The sequence below is a fragment of the Rhea americana genome, unplaced genomic scaffold, assembly GCF_003343005.1.
Source record: "Rhea americana isolate MKP2758 unplaced genomic scaffold, rheAme1 scaffold_111, whole genome shotgun sequence".
Classification (NCBI taxonomy): domain Eukaryota; kingdom Metazoa; phylum Chordata; class Aves; order Rheiformes; family Rheidae; genus Rhea; species Rhea americana.
This window is the reverse complement of record NW_028185162.1, coordinates 649,700-666,154: the sequence shown is the minus strand read 5'-3', so window position 1 is coordinate 666,154 and position 16,455 is coordinate 649,700. Positions and strand designations below refer to the sequence as shown.

The 16,455-nt window shown below is 41.4% G+C and overlaps 1 protein-coding gene across 2 annotated transcripts; it reads left to right on the top strand.

Annotated features, from left to right (window-relative positions):
* Positions 1 to 177: 177 nt before the first annotated feature.
* On the top strand, positions 178 to 16,449 carry EIF4H (eukaryotic translation initiation factor 4H). Of its 2 annotated transcripts, XM_085315003.1 has the most exons (7): positions 178 to 286; positions 6,062 to 6,243; positions 7,201 to 7,265; positions 7,370 to 7,469; positions 8,122 to 8,187; positions 10,143 to 10,301; positions 10,446 to 16,449. In XM_085315003.1, the coding sequence occupies exons 1-7, from the start codon at positions 228 to 230 to the stop codon at positions 10,580 to 10,582; spliced, it is 768 nt and encodes a 255-aa protein (XP_085171129.1). In that variant the 5' UTR covers positions 178 to 227; the 3' UTR covers positions 10,583 to 16,449. The 2 variants fall into 2 exon arrangements, with proteins under 2 accessions (XP_085171129.1, XP_085171136.1); XM_085315010.1 differs by lacking the exon at positions 8,122 to 8,187.
* Positions 16,450 to 16,455: the final 6 nt, after the last annotated feature.

Here is a 16,455-nt window from a genome sequence, read left to right as displayed (position 1 = left end):
TGACGCCGCCGCAGCGCGGCGGGGCCGGCGGCGGAGCGCAGCTCCCTGCGCGCCCGCGCGCGGAGACTTTCCGACAGGCGGCGGCGCGGGCAGCCCCGGCAGGGCGGGGAGCTGGAGACAGGCACCGCGCGGGGCAGCCTCGGCTCGGGCTGCGCCGTATATAAGCGCCGCGGGGTCCTGCGGGCCCGGTCCTGTCACGCTCGCACGGGGAGGAGGCTGAGGTGGCGATGGCGGATTTTGATCCTTACGACGATCGGGCCTACAGCAGCTTCGGCGGCGGCCGGGGGTGAGCGCAGCGCCGGCGCCCCGGCGGGCGGGGCAGCGCCGGGGGCTCCCCGAGGAGCGGGATGGGGGGAGGCGGGAGCGGCGCTCGGCTCCCCCCCGGCCGGGCGAGTAGGGGGCGCGGCGGGGCCGAGCCTGGCCTGCCCCTTTCCCTAGGGAGATGGCGGGTGGGCACGGCGTGGGGGCGCCGCCGCCCGGAACCGCCCGCGCCCGGCTCCCCCCGCCGCCTTCGCTTCGCTTCCCCTTCCTGGGAGGTGGGGTGAGCCCGGCGGGGCGCGTTTCCCTGCGGCCCTAGAGGCTCCGCTTTGTGAGGCGGGGAGGCGGCTGCGGCGGCCCGGGGAGGGGTAGGGCCGTCTCCTCACTCGAGGAGGGGAGGAGGGGGCTCGGGAGCGCTGGGAAGGGGCGGGAGGATGAGGGTGTCGCTGTGCTCCCGCCGGCCGAGAGGCGCACGGAAGGGGGATTTAAGGAGGTGCTGGGACRGAGCCAAGGTGGGCAGAGCCGTGAGGAGCCCTTGCAGGGACAGACCGGGAGAGGGGAGGAGGGAGCTCCCCGCGAAGGGCGGCAAGAGGCCTCGCTGCTCGCGGGCCTCGCTCGGCACGGTGAGGTGCTTGGTGGCGGGGGGGAGCTGCTGCGGCCCCCGRGCAGGCCGCATTGTGATGCCTGCAGCGGGGAGGAAATGGGAGGGCTCTGCGGCTCCTCCGGTCAGGGAGGGCCGGGCCGCGCTCCTGCGTTATCCGGGGGCCCGAGTGCTGACTCCAAAGCACTGGCCCTTGGGGTCTGGCTCATGTCTGCCTCTTAGCTGGAGAGTGCCTACGTTAGGGGTAGGGAGGGGAATGAAGGGGTTGAGGCTGCAGGAAAACCCTTTGGGAATGCCTGCTAGACTTCCTTTTGGGAAAGTCGAACTGAGCTGCTAAGAGTTCTGCTCCCTCTGAACTTGTGTTACTGTCTTTATTTTTTTTTCTCTCCCCCCTCTAAAGAACTGCAAAAACAATAACTAGCAGTTATAAAATTTGCTTGAAATCAGGTTAGGAAGATGCAAGTAGCAGCAGTTGAGTTTTCTGAAGGTTGGTGCTGTAGAAGTGTTCGTCAACACTAAAATACAACAGTAGCCGTACAACTGTTGAATAAACTATCTTTCCAAACAAATCTTATCAAGTATGCTGTTCTGTAATCTAATCTTCCAAGGTGCATTTTTGGGTCAACAGAATTCTTGTCCTTTCCTGTAGTTCAAGGGATAAATTAGTTTCGTTTCTGAGACTTGTCTAGGCAACAGAGAGGAGCTCTTGTGATTGTAACAGGAACAGATTCTTTCATATTTAGAAACTGATGAGTTTTGTAAATTTATTTTTTTTAAATGGTCAAGCACCGCCTGTAGAGATCTCAGAATAAACAGACAATGTAGCCATTTATAATTCTAGTATTTCTTAAATTCTGTAATGACCTTGAAACTGGTCTAAAGTGGCACTTGTGTAATAAATCCRGATGCTACTGAACAGTCTACACTAGACAATGTAGGCATGTTCTACAGAGTTATAAAATTAAAATATTACTTTCATGTTCAGACTTCTTTAATAAAGAAATTTCAGGCAAAACTTGGATTCTTGTTTTGGTGAACTAAAGGTGTCCCAATTAGTAAATGCCTCTGCAGATGAGGAAGAGTACACGCTGAATTAGCTGTTTTAAGCTTCAGATGCTACTGATATTAAAATAGGATGCCACTTTTACTTGAATCTGATTTATTGCTTTTGCTAGTCACTAGCAACAAATTCATGGTGTCAGACTTTAACAGGTTACCACTTTGTACAAAGAATCATAATATGCATAGTTTAATGAAAACATGACTTGTGGTCTTGAAGGTTCTGATTAAATGACTCTTCCTCAACTTAAAATGACTTTACCCCTTTTTAGGCCGTATCAGACTGTTGGAATAGTGTAAATGCAGTTGAGTCTTAATGATTTCCTTTGAATTTGCATTTGAAATAACAATTGACCTGTATGGAGAATTAACATAAGGTTTAAATGAGAGGCATAGAAAACTGAATAATTCCTAGCAACCTAGTACCTGTAAAACATGTCTTGGACTTTTCAAAATTACTGTGGAAGAAACAGCAGGATATAGTTATGGCCCAATGATGATGGGAATTTTGCCACTTCTGAGATAGGTAGTGTGTTAATAGCATCATGCTTCTGCTCTTCATGATATGCAAAAGCCACTTTACTCCAGATGAAAGCTGTGCTGCTAACATTAATAACAAAGGCTTGATATAAAAGATGCTGATGTTTTGAAGTCCAAAATTTGACACCAAAATCTGTATGTAAGAATATTGTGGCCTTGCTGAGATTTCCTGAACATCTGTAGAGCTTCTCAGAGTTGAAGGCAATTATGAGCATTTGTCAACCCTGATTTGCCAGCATGGTGTTTGTCTAGGTGTGGTTTTAAGCACTGGGCTTAATGCTGGCTGCTTTACCCAAAAGTTGGACGTCATCTGCTGAAGTGTTGTACAAGTAAGTGAAAACGGAGAGCCAATCTGTATTGTTTTGGCGTGTTAGATCTTGTCTTACCCATTTAATGTTAATAAATATCTCCTAACTTTGTAGGTTCAAATAATTTTTTCTTGAAGACTTGTGATGCTATTGTAGAGATGTACTGGATTGCTTGAATAAACCAGGTGCATATTTGGAGTTATGATCTGGAGACTCTTGACAAATCTTGCATCCTGCTGAGCCTCATGACATTTGTAGTAAAATACTAACATTGGAATCTGATTAGGTGRTCGTCTCTGTAATACATAAAAAAGATAAATACTAAACTATTGTTTTGGTCCTTAGTTGAAAGGCTCTTAAATTCAAATACTAGCTTTCCAAAAGTGGCTTTGTTTTGAACCTCTAACAGATTTTTGGTTTCTGGAGACAATAACCTAAACTTTCTAAAGCAGTAGCTTCAAAATGATAATTTGATTGTTACTCCTTCCCCACTAGAGATGCTTGCTTCCACCTTTGCTAGAAGTAAGCTTTCTTATTTTGCTCTCCTRTTCAGTTCTCTGAAAAAAAAAAATCAATTTTCCATGTTTCTTAAGCCTCTCATGGTAAGAAGACATAATTATTACCCAGCTGTTTCAGCTAAAGTTATACTGAGTGGAGATATCAAATGCTCATTTAACATTTTAGTGTTGACTTAGTTCACTTAGTTCAGAAGTATTCTTAATTATAATTTACTTTTGTCCTGTTGTTGTAAGTGAGTGTTGTCTTTCCATCTCATTATTTGATTATTGAAATCAGAAGTTATTCTTATGTTTGGGCTCATTTTTGTGCTTAAGAAAATGCAGGGGAACATAGAAAACAGTTTAAGTACTGCAGCTATATCTAGATTCTATGGGAAACTTAGTTTGCAACCTAGGTAAGGTCCATTGCTGCTATACAGGTGAAGACCAAAATACCTAATAGATATTTTAGTGCATCAAATTAAAACTTAGTGCTTTTTTCCTGACTTACTACCAATAGGAATTGCATAATAGGGCACTGAYTTTTTTTTTTAAACTTCTTCCTTCTGTCGTTCCCTCCCCACCCCAAATCCTTATATGATGCAGTAAGAAACAAAGTTTATCAGCAGAATAAAATTAAATTGCTTTAGGGATTGTTGATTGTGAACTTGAGGGTGTGGTTTCAGAGGCAGTTTGAACTTATACAAGTAGAGGTTGCTGTTGARAGCTGTAGATCCTGCCCTGGCTGCCCTGGCTTTCATTCCTCTTCTCCTGTGTGTTGGCACAAGTGCCTTTGCAGCTGGCCAGATCATTTCATTGATCTGGCTGAGAATTCATCTTTAGGGTGACTCTTTAGATGAATCAGCTCACTGATGGAGAAGACTGGCGGTCCAAAGAACATGGCAAGAATATACAGGAGAGAACATTCCTTTTAAGCTCTGCTTAAGTGATTCTGATGTTCCTGATAGCCAAAATAACTTTTGTATTCTGTGAATTAGATGTATAGTATTTTAATAGTTCATAAATCTGCAGAGGAGAATTAAGAGTAGAGTCATGGAATTAATTTTACGTGCTACGGAACTCTTTAGGAGGATAGCTCTGTTTTCTTGGAGTTTTCTTAACTTTAGTCATAAGACTCTTCTAAGTTTTAATTCCACTATACATATAAAAGCACCTGAATGAGGGCAGCTTTTGTTCTTGAGTATGTTTCTGACTCTAGATTATTTAGCTACCTATGTCTCATTCACAAGTAATGTAGTTAAAATGCTAAAATATGGAGTTAGGTGGATACTAATATAAAAATATTATGTCGGTTGTGATTCTAGTATGTGTACCAGTATGCTCTTTTGGTGTCAAATGACTCCTGGGTGGAGCTGCTACCATGAGTAGGTTTAAATGATAGGCTTATCTAGAAAGCATTAACAAATTTTAAATTACTATTTTTTATTTTTTATTTTGTTAGCAATAATAGAATACTTATTCTGGGTTGCAGAGCAAAGATGGACAACAATTATATTGCTTGCCATAGGCACACAGGCAGCCAGAATAAAATAAAACGATAAAATTGTTGGATAGGCCTTTGGCAGACTAAACTTAATGAAATTTAATTAGTCCATGTCACAGTAGCGAATCCTGGTTTGGTACACCTTGTATTGCACTGTGCTCTTAAATGTGCAGTGAGGCTCTGGGGAAGGGTTCAGGCATGAACAAAACCCAGTAAAAATAAGGTACTAAAGAAGAGTATGAGTATAACAATACACAAAGCATCTCTGAAAAAAGTCAAACATTACTCAGGCAGGGGAAAGGCTATTGGAACCAGTGGCGATTACATCTTCTAGTCTAGAAGTCCCGCAAAGCTGTTAAAACTTAAGGTTGCCTTGTGCCATGTTAARAATCTTGTGTGTGGGTGTGTTTTTTTCAAAGGTGATCAGAATTAGCTGTCTTTAAAAGCTTAGGCTTTACAGGAGAAGAACGTTCCTGTAGATGTGTTGCGTTAATACAGTGAAGAACTCAGTTGGAAAAGCCTAGTTTCTCAGCAGTCAATGCTGATAGCCTTAACTGAGACTAGAGAAAAGGTAGGAAAGGGTAACCTAGTTTTCCTCAATCTGCAGCTCAAAGAGGAAAGTAAACTTTCAAGTTTAAATTCTTGGTTACTGTACTTCTGAGCTTCTTGCTCAGCTAAGCTTTTTACTGTGTTCAGTTACAGCATTCCAGCCCAGGTACCCTTTAAATATCTGACACTTGGTTCTGGCAGTAACTTTTCAGAGCTAGAAGATGCTTCTGTTAAGCTAAGCACTGCGAAAATAATTTAAATGTTTGTGGAGTGTAAGTTGATAATATAGTATTTGATTGAAAGCATTGTGTCCAGTTTAACTTCAGAATAAGATGAAGAGACTGTGGCATGCAAGTATTTCTTTWCAACTGTGAATTATTCTTATGTTTCAGTCTGGAATTTATTGGGGGAGGGATGGAACGGATGGGGATAGTGCAGATAACTTTAGGTTGCAGTCTTTTCAGTTGATTATGATAAGAAGTTTGCTCATTTCACTGCTGTTTACCTGTAATGTACTTTAAGATAACTGTTCATTTGTTTATCCCGTGAAGTACTGATCAGATAATACTAAAAAGGAGTTGGTCCATACTGGGGGTGCAGGTGTGGGCAAAAGGATGGAAAAAACTAACTATAATTGTGCAAAACTCCACTTCCAAAGTCAAACAGCATCTGAACTGTGCTATATAATATATTACTAGCTGTGTTGGAAATCAAGTGCCAGAGACTAACYGTGCTTTTTCAACAGGTCTCGTGGTGGTGGCCTGGGTTCCCGCAAACAGAAAGAGCTGCCAACAGAACCCCCTTTCACAGCATATGTGGGAAATCTACCCTTCAACACTGTTCAAGGAGACATAGATGCTATCTTCAAGGATCTCAGTGTAAGGAGTGTACGACTAGTCAGAGACAAGGAAACGGACAAATTTAAAGGTGAGTATTCAGAACTGTTGTGGATGGCTAAGTACAGGGAAACTGATGTACTTCTAAAATTGTTTTAATGGTGTATTTCATTATCTGCTTTAAAGCCTAGGTAGYTTGTCAGTGTGGATTTGTTCTTTCATGTTGACTTATGCAGGTTTGTCTTTGACTAACAAACATCTCATTTGAGTGAGATTCGCTGTTACATCCATTATCTTAAGATACAAATTAACATGGGTGAGGAGAGGCATATTTGCCTTGCCATGAAAGGGCTTTCTTAAGGTTTGTTACAATCCATACAAGACAAAAAAAAAAAAAAAAAAAAAAAAAAAAAAAAAAAGTGCCCGATCTGCTTTAAGTTCCATGATACTAAAGTCTTCAGTACCCTAGCAGTCTTCTCTAGCTCACAAGACTACCAGTAATCAAAAGACCCTCTGTCTTTTGGTGGGTAGAGAAGAAAAGCAATCAGGCTATTCAGACAATAGTATTACAGGAAGCAAATGTTTTAGGTGGAACCTTTTCCATTGGAGTTGTGGCCATGGGAAGAGGACTATGTTATTTCTAAGTTATTTCTTTAATGAAGAGGCTTAACTTGGGTAACATAGGGTCTCAGAAAAAAAAAATGCATCACCACATTGTTTAGTGAATTTGCTGAATTAGACTGTTTGAGCAGTTGCTTCAGCTTCTTGTAAAAATAAGCTAGCAACCAAACATCAGTGTCCAACTAAATAGCTGATTCAAGGCATAGATGAAAGCTAATCTATAATGAGAACCTATGGTAAAGGAAACTAATCAGAGTCTTGGCATTTGTGTAGTGTCCATGTGAAGAGCATATTGCAGGATATGTCTTGCACTTATCCTAGCTCATGGCTGAAAGAAGGGAGACAATTAACCAGATATGTAGGAAGAGAGACTTCTTATAAATGGCTTTTCAATTACTGGTATTAACTTGTGAGGCTCTCCTTGCAGGATTTTGTTACGTAGAGTTTGATGAGGTGGAGTCGCTCAAGGAAGCTCTTACGTATGATGGTGCAGTAAGTATACCTCCAGTTAATTTGTGAAACAAAGATGAGCACAAGTCTCACTCTTTGGATGCTTATCTGGCAAATTCTGAAGAGATTTTTCTTTCATTTGGCAGCTTTTGGGTGACCGATCACTCCGAGTGGACATAGCAGAAGGCAGAAAACAAGATAAAGGTGGTTTTGGCTTCAGAAAAGGTGGTGGGCCTGATGACAGAGGTGACTTCTTTTTTCCTAAATATTTTCTTTAAATATAAGTTATCACTTCTGGTGCTAACTAATGCTAAGACAAGGCATGCAAGTAAATCTCCTATGAAGAGTATAKGAAAGTAGAGATTTTATATATTCCTTTCTAACCTAGTTGTTGCTGCTCCTGAGATGTCTGGAATAGATGTGCTTTGTGTCCAAAAGCTGTTGTCAATTCTAGCCCAGGAAGTGAGACCAATACCCCTGGTAATATATAATGTCTTGCAGAGGACAGTCATAAGCCCAACAGTCTGATGTACTACTATTTTATTGTGTAAGAAAGTGAGTAAGCTAAGTAAATACAAGCATACAATAGTTAACCTGGAGTATCTTGTGTTCCAGTGTAAAAAAAAAATAGGTTTTGCCATAGTCATAAAGCTTACTGGAACTAGACTCAAGTGCATTTCTAGATGTCTGTAATGTGCATTAAAGCAGCTTTTCTGACCACGGATTCTTGGTTTAACTTACCTTTTGTTCCTATCCRATGGAACTAGGTAAACAGTGAAACTAAAGGATTTTTCAGCGCATGACTGGCTATTAAAAGACCGAAACCATGGTTTGGTATCCCCTTGATCAGTGTTTTCCACAGCATCAGACCTGAACACAATTGTGGCTTTTCTCCTAGGAATGGGAGGAGGTTCCCGAGAATCCAGAGGAGGTGGATGGGATTCCAGAGATGACTTCAATTCTGGTATCAGTATTAACACTTATACAGATAGGCAGCCTAAAAAGCACAGATGTGTTCTCATTTTTGTCAGCTACATTTGTCCCCATTTGCTGTTTTGATCTACTGTATGCCGACTTTAGACRTTCTGCAGTTGCAGTGGGATCCTTCCAGGGAAGCTTCTGTCACTTCATAGCAGAAGATCTTGATTGTGAATTTTATGAAACAGTCTTAAATGGTAGAATAGTTTCTCAGATGTAGCTTATGTTGCCTAGATTTTGAGGACTACACTTCTCAGGTATAAGACAAAGTATATTTCTGAATAGTAGCAGAAGCAGAAAAATCATGGAGCAAAACTGATACCAGTGCTGTATTCTCTTGAAGCAAAGGCTTTCAATGTCTTTAGAAGGAGATGTAATACCACTATATGTGCATCCATTAAATAATGACTTCAAGGACATGATAGGGTTCCAAAGCATTTTTAAATATAAAATGCTCCTGAAAGCTCTAGGTCTGTTATAGCAGCAAACAACAGAGCTTGCTGAGTAAAAGGTAGTGTTGGAGCTGCCATGTCTGTTTTTTGGCTTCTGGTTATCAAACGATTTCCTAGTTACTAGACTCCAGAGTGACACTAACAGTTGCTTATGTCCTCTGAAATGATGGGTTTGGTCCATTTTCTGATGGAGAGATGTTGGCAAGTGTTAACTTTGCAATRTCTGTCTCTGCATGAATGGAATGGATAAAGTACAAGGAGCAGATAACAAAGCATACTATTTCCACTAGCATGAAACTTGACACATGATGCTGGAGAAAGCAAGCTTGCTATAGTGCTATGCTTAACCTGCCTTCATAGCTAACATTATGGTGTCTTAGCCTTGCACCTTTTTTGTCAGCTTTTTAAAATATGAACATTTCAGCTAGTTAGATGCTGGATGAGTCACTTGTGCATCAGAAGTTTAGCATTTAAGTCTTACTTAGCTGCTACAGAAGTTTTTCTTCTCAGGTTGTACTACCTTGCTCTGGATYGGTCTTTAAAGATTGCCATTCTGGTATGGAAGGAAGGAAGGAACAGTTCTACAACTCGGCCAAGTATACTGAAGTGCAGGGGAAAATCTCAGATGRCAACAAAACTTTCTCTTCCAGGAAGCTTCTGAAAAACTGAATATATTCCCTTTATGGTATCCTCTAGTCTGAAATATCCTCATGTTGAATGCAGATGGCAGAGGGAGATATGCTAAGATAGTCACTGGTACAGAGAAGGGAACTCTTGTCAGTGACAGTTCTTCAGTGTTTGTGTCAAAAAGGAAAAAAAAAAAATCAAGAAGTGCAGTCAACTTTGTATTTAGTCTGAGTTGTTTTTTTTTCCTAACTTTTGCTAGTCTAGTAAATGTCTGTTAGCGTAGTAAAACATCTGTGAAGATTCACCTTTTCTAATGTCATTGACATTAGTCACAGTATAACTGGGAAGCCCTGGAGTTGTGATCTGTTTATTTTTTTGAAAGGCTCTTATGTTTAAGGACTGTATCTGTTTTACCTCTCCATAGCCCTCTCTTTCATTTGCTTTACTCCTGTAAGTTTTGTGTTAAGGCTGTAGCAAGTATGACCAAACTGCATCTATTGTAGTCTGTCAATTCACCTGATGGTGTTAAGTCTGAAGTTGAAGCTGAAGCTCATATTTAACCTCATTTGGTGACCCACTCAAAGACTGAGTATGAAATAAACCTCTAGATGGATGAAAGGGCATTAAACTTTGGGATGGCATACTTGATTTCAAATGGCATCTGTATGACTTTTGCAGAATGTATTAGGGATCTGTGAAGCAATTTGTCTACAGACAAAGGCTCTTGGTAATGTCTGAGTGCAACATCTTGGATGACAGCAGTGACATGCAAGGTTTTCCAGTCACCCAGATTAAAAAAAAAAAATCTAGATTGGAAGCATTACAAAATGTATTCTTTAAATTCACCATCTTCCTTCTTCAGGATTCAAAGATGATGACTTTTTGGGAGGTCGGGGTAGAGGAACTCGTCCTGGAGACCGGCGACCACCTGGTGCCTCAATGGGAACTGGTGGCACCGGTCGCTTCAGAGATGGGCCTCCCCTTCGTGGATCTTCCATGGACTTCAGAGAGCCAACAGAAGGTAAACCAGAAAGTTGTCTGTAATTCAGCCTGCCTGTCTTCCTTTAGGAAGGAAGCACCTGCTTTCTTCCTTAGGTTAAAGCATCCATCTGTAATAGACATATCTTAACCTCAATGTTTGTTTGTTTTTTTTTTTTTTTTTCAGAGGAAAGAGCACAACGGCCCCGACTTCAGCTCAAACCTCGAACAGTTGCTACTCCCCTCAATCAAGTAGCCAACCCCAACTCTGCTATCTTTGGTGGAGCCAAGCCCCGAGAGGAAGTAGTAAAAGAGCACGACTGAGCTTGGGGTTGAGAGGGAATGGGGAGGCGGGAAAAAAAAGCAAGACAGTACAGAGTGACTAGCTCTGCTGGAATGTCAACCCTGCAGTTTACCATTCCTGCCATCTGGCATTTGTCCTCTTTGAAACCGAAAACACAGAGCTTGTGAATGCATGTCAGCTGTTAACAAGTGGTTTTTAGTACGTTCTTGGCTTTGCTGTATCTAGTGCCTGCTTTGTGCTGAGTTTCCCTCTTCTGTTTTCTTCCAAGCAGCACAATTGCCAGTAGATAAGGCAGTGTAGCTGCTTTCACCAGTGTGTGGAGGTCTCTGGACAAAGGTGCTGCTTCACTTCCTTTCTGGGTTTGTTTTACTTTAGAAGCACAGGTTAGACTTAGTTACTACCCTGTATTGTTTCCTTTTTCTTCCTCAATGCTCCTCTTCTGACCTGCATGTCTTGTTCTGTATTGCTGTGGCTCTGAAGAGGAAAGCTGGAGAGTCCAGACAAGTTGAACAGTTAGAGTAATTCACAGTTCTAACCATGTAGTGAAATACCGTTTATGACAATTGATGATAGAATTACTGTTTACAGCAGAGTTCTTTGTGAAAACGAAGGGGATAACTGCCCTTTCACGCAGGTCACTGTGAAATACCAACTTAATAGATGCAAATAAAATTAGTGAAGAAGCCTGGTGAATAGGTGGAGTCTCTATGGATAAAGCATCTGCCAGTAGACTTTGCTGGCTGGCTGACTATTGGCTTCAAAATGGTATAATACTATACTTCTGAACTCAAGGTTAGTGCTGCAAAAATGTGCCTGTTAGAGCACAAGTCCTCACTGGCTCTTCCTGCTTACATTTCTTTGGGTTTTACATGTTTGGTAAATTTTTAAATGAAGTTTCTACAAATAAAATTGACTTTTTTATTTTTGTTTAAGGAGTGTATACTTTGCCATGCAGTATGTAATTGCCATTATCCTCTATTTCTTTACCTAGWAGTGTACAGTTTTGAGACCTCTGTTTTCAGAATATGTTGAAAATGGACAGATAAGAAATCATTATGCTTTAGGTTCTACTCATTTGAAAGTTTGGGTAAAAAGCATCTCTAGTTGCCACATCTCTGAACTTGAAGTGTTTCTTGCCAGTGTTCCTGGGAGTGTGTGTGTGGGAGGAGGGGGGTGAGGGGGAGGGGAGGCTGGAGCCAATGGGGAGAGTATTCATGTTTAAAAACAACCTGGATCTATAACACTCTGTAGATACGTCTGCATGAGAAGAGCTCTTGGGCCCCTAATGCTAGTGCTCACAGCTTTCAGATAAAGCAGCCAACACACCAGAGTACTTGCAAGAGGGGTTTGGAAACATGGCTGCTTCGCTATGAGCCTCACTGCTAGTAGTGAATTTCTTTCTTAAAGTTACCTTTGTCACATCAGAGTCCCAGCAATTTACAGAACTACTTTCCTTCCTTCTGCCTGTCACTTAATCTGCTTCTGAGATAAGAACCATTTGTCTAACACTAATACTTAATTTAAGACAGACATGCATTTGTGTGGTTGTATTCCAAACCAATGATTGACCTATTTACATCTTCAATGTGGAAAAGATTTTAAGAACAAAATTCCCATATAAAAACTCACCTCTAGTCAAAGAAGTTGACTTTTAAATGTAAAAAAAAAAAGAGAAAAAAGAAAAAGGAAAAAAAAGATTTCCAAACACTTAACACATTCTGCTTCATAACAAAATAAATTTATGGATATGGTATTTTGTGAATGATCTTTTAAATAAAAGAAAACATTAAGTAATATTTAACATTGGTCTTTATTTGAGTCTGCTATAGCTTGGTTTTCCTCCAGTTCTCCAACACTGAAGTTAATTTGGAATTTTGATTCCCTAAATCTTGCAGGCCATCTGTACCAGCCCCACTTCTTATCCACATAAGGGGGGAGGGGAAGAAAGCAGGAGGAATCTAATTTAAACGAATGCTGGGAATGTGCAGGTGACAAAGCTTGGGCAAATTTGGAAGCAAACCCAAGTTCTTTGTCCTGTGGCTTCTGTATAACCTCAGTTATAGTGCAAAGGTAGTTGCTAGGGCAAGTTTGGAGGTCTTATAGTTTGCAGTTTTATATAGCTCTTGGTACCATTTTTTTCCTAGAACCTGGGTTCTGCTAACCTCTCAAGGAAAGTCTCCTGCCTGGTAAAGGACAAAACTGTGTGACCTCCCAGTTTGAGTAGTGAGCAGTTTAACATAGCATCTTTATGTGCTGTGACAAAAAAAWGGAAAGATTGGTTTTGCTTCTTTCCCCACTTTCTCCTAAGCTTTTGGCAGAGTCTTTTCCTGCTAGATATAACTGTTAATGAGACTCCGCTGCCTTTTGTCTTTGGAATAGTGCATGCTGCAGGGTAAGTTAAAAGAGGGAGAGAAATGTTTTTATTGAGGAAACAAATTCTGGCCATCCTGCTGCACTCAATGCTTTCCATGGCATGAAAGGATGGAAAGTGCTTGCCTTCCAGCTATTTGGTCCAGCCTTTAGACTTAGGACAGCTTGAGCAAGGAATCCAGAGCCTGCTCTGGAGCATCACGCTAAGGCAGCTTGCGTGCTAGCACCTGACTGTCTTATATGAATAGTTACTTGAGGTGTAAGTCCAGGGCTGGTTGGCTAGAGATAGAAGGTCCTTGAGCTGCCCCTGCAAGACTTGTTAATGGCTGGTCTTTCAAACCTTGTAATGGTGGAAGCATTGCTGTGTTTCATTCTTCTGCATGGAGAGAAGCATTGCTGGCTTGTGAGATGGTAGAGAGGTAGAAAAGGACTCATCTTGTTCTAGTAGATATTTCTCTGTATCTATTAATCATTGTTTTGTCAATGATTTCCCAGGAGTGAAAAGGGGCTTAATACTGATACTGTTTAATATCTTATTTTGAACCGTGTTCCTTGGATGCAAGCATTAATGAGTTGCTTGGTTTCTGTGTAGTATCCTGCCTTATGCTTCTCTGGTTTAGGGGAAGACTTCTCCWTTCTTATTTCTCTTCCCTCTTCAAAAACTTGTTTATTTGATCACCGTTCTCAAACTAATTATTCTAGCACAGAAGTATATCAAACKAGCTCATGTCAATAGCTGAGAAAACTACTAGCTGAGTGGCATTTACATTTCATAGAAGGAAGCAGGATTTGTCCCCTTCTATCAGCAAAATGCAGTAATGCTTAGACTGTGACATAATTTATCTGCAGCTTTAAGCTAAACATAGCATGGTAAAACCTAGACCAGGAAGATTACCAGCAGTGGCAACAAGTAGATAATTCACTTTTATGTATTTGTATTCTCATAGTTAATTTTGGTGGTTGTGCAGAACTTTCTTGAAACCTGAACTTAAAAGTCAGCAATGTGGTAGACAGGTTTTGGAACTGAAATTGAATTAAGGAATGGCATTGCTTTGCTACCACAGGAAATGCTTTATCCTGTTTCTCCAGTTGGGTTGSAACTGGAGAAAGTGAAGGTGGCTGGTATGGCATCTCTGGAAGAGCTGAGGGAGATACTGTGGGAATAGCATCTAACATGCTGCTGTACTGCACTCAACCACAGAAAAATAAAAAATCAGCCCCCAAACCCAGGAGTGGTCCTGGGAGAGCTAATCACAGCAGTTGGGTATGGTCCCGCATGTGGCTTGCTAGCTCATTGAGCTGTGAGGTCTGGTCCAGCATCCAAGCGGGTTATTTATGCTTGTAGTCATGAATGCTGTTCTGATGGCTGAAGAAACAAGTGGGAGAGTTCAAATGTTCAAATGATGGACTGGTGATTGAATCAAGYTAAGGGCTTGAGGATGACTTATTTTTATTTGCCTTTCTAAAGTAGCAACAAGTTGTTAGCTTACTACCAAGATAGACTGGGACTACTACTGATTTTCCAGTGTTGACAACGTATTTTGGAAGTTCTGCTAGGCATACCGGAGCTGGCTGTARTAGAGAGGTCTTGTCCAAGACTCACTGTCCCAGTGCAATTTTGGACAATGCTGGTATTTTTTCAATCTTTGTGTTATTATAGTTTTACTCCTGACTTTAACACATAGTAGGAGCATATTTGCTAGCTGTAGCATTAGCTGCTGATTTGTCTTCAGAAAGGATGATAAAATCTTGAATATCTTAGAACAAATCCAATGATATTGCAACTCTACCTTTTTTATAGAAAAAATGTAACAATAAAGCGGGTGGCATTCTGCAATGCATGAGTGACCTCTTCATCACAGCAGTCAAGGGTAGTAACTCTTAGAGCAGCCCTTGCCCTGCTTACTGCTTTGAACAAAGCTATTTGGAGCAGCTTTTTTCCCAGGGATCTCGTTGTTCATCTAGAGCATGTCCTTGGACAAACGCTGCGTGTGTCAAGTTTACTCCAAGCAGTACAGTTTACAACCAGACACAGGTCACTGGTTTTCTAAACTGACCTCATTCCTTCTCACTGTGGGGAAATAGCTCTTCGTGATTATTCAGACTGGCTTTCAGGAAGAACTCAGTCAATGAGCAAGTTACCTGCGGGCTGCTTTACCTTTGTGTTGAAGTTTGGTTTTTATATTCTGGTGGTATTTTATTGTATTTTACTACCACGTCAGAACAAAGGCTCTGAAGGAATGAAGGTGTTAGCRTTTATCCTGACATACTCCAGTGCATAATCCATAATCAGTTACTTTTGCAGTTCTCAAGGGCATTTCTTTGGACTTGATTCTTGAGATACAATTTCTGGGTGTTGCTTGTCTTAAATTTTCAGAAAGGGGAGTTGCTGTGGCTGAAGAGAAACTTGATTTCCAGCTGAGATAGGAATTTTCTAATCTGTTAGCTGAATCTTTACTCTTAAATGCCACTTTACTCATTGCAGGATTTTAAGGAATCAAGTATATATAAAGCTGCAGCAGTTTTCTGTAGCATAGACCATCTTTTACTAAGTGCGTAAATTTTACCTACATATTCTGCAATTTATTCTGCTATTTGTGATACCATTCACTATAGTGATATTAAGCCAAACTTACTAGAGGAATTTAAAATGACATAATCATTCTTTGACTGAGCTTTCTGAAATGATTCAATCTTTTCATGCCAGACACTTGACTCTGAAGCCTGCTGCACATTAGTAATAGCAATGCCCTGATGCCTTCGTATGCTCTGGGCTAGCTGGAGAAATGTACTACCAAAGCTATACCTGCCTGACCTGGACCTTTCTGCTCGCTGAGGTTTATGAGGGAGCATTGCCTTTTCCCTCCTGTATCTGTTCACTTAAACAGGAAGCCTAGAGAGGCCTAGGAAATGGGAGAGCAGGTTCTGGTTGCCCGTATGATGTCACGGTATGCACACGGAGTCCCGGCTGTCAGGTCTGAGATCATGTTCCTTCTCCTCCTCTAGCTGTTTGGGTGACTAACTCCCAGCATTTTATGGTTTCCTTTTACATAGCTGAAACGATTCTGTTACATAACCTTGCTTGCTCAACAGCAACTTAATTTTAACATTGGCTTTCTTCCCTTCTGTCCCCTTTGGAGCAAAGGGTGTCCACGAGCTTTAAGGATCTGCAGTAGTTACAGAAATAATCTACCCACCTGTAAACTCATGTAAAGCTGTAGAGTGTCCCAGGGTTGCTGTTTTGGGTATGTGAGCTCTGGGAACACTGCCTGTAGTCGTGCCAACTTCTTTCCGCCGAGTAGGTTTCAGCCAGGTTAGTGCACAGCACGTAGGGATTTGCTTCCTGCTGTGAGGTTGTTTTGTTTATGCTTCCGCGCTCCCAAGATTTGCCTCTTTATTTGAAATAAACCAAAAATCACTAAGTACCTCTATACACCCCTGCAAAATCTGTACTGTAATGAATCTGTATAATTTGTACTGCTGTATAAAAATTGAATAAAAGCATTCAAACCTTCTAGTTTTT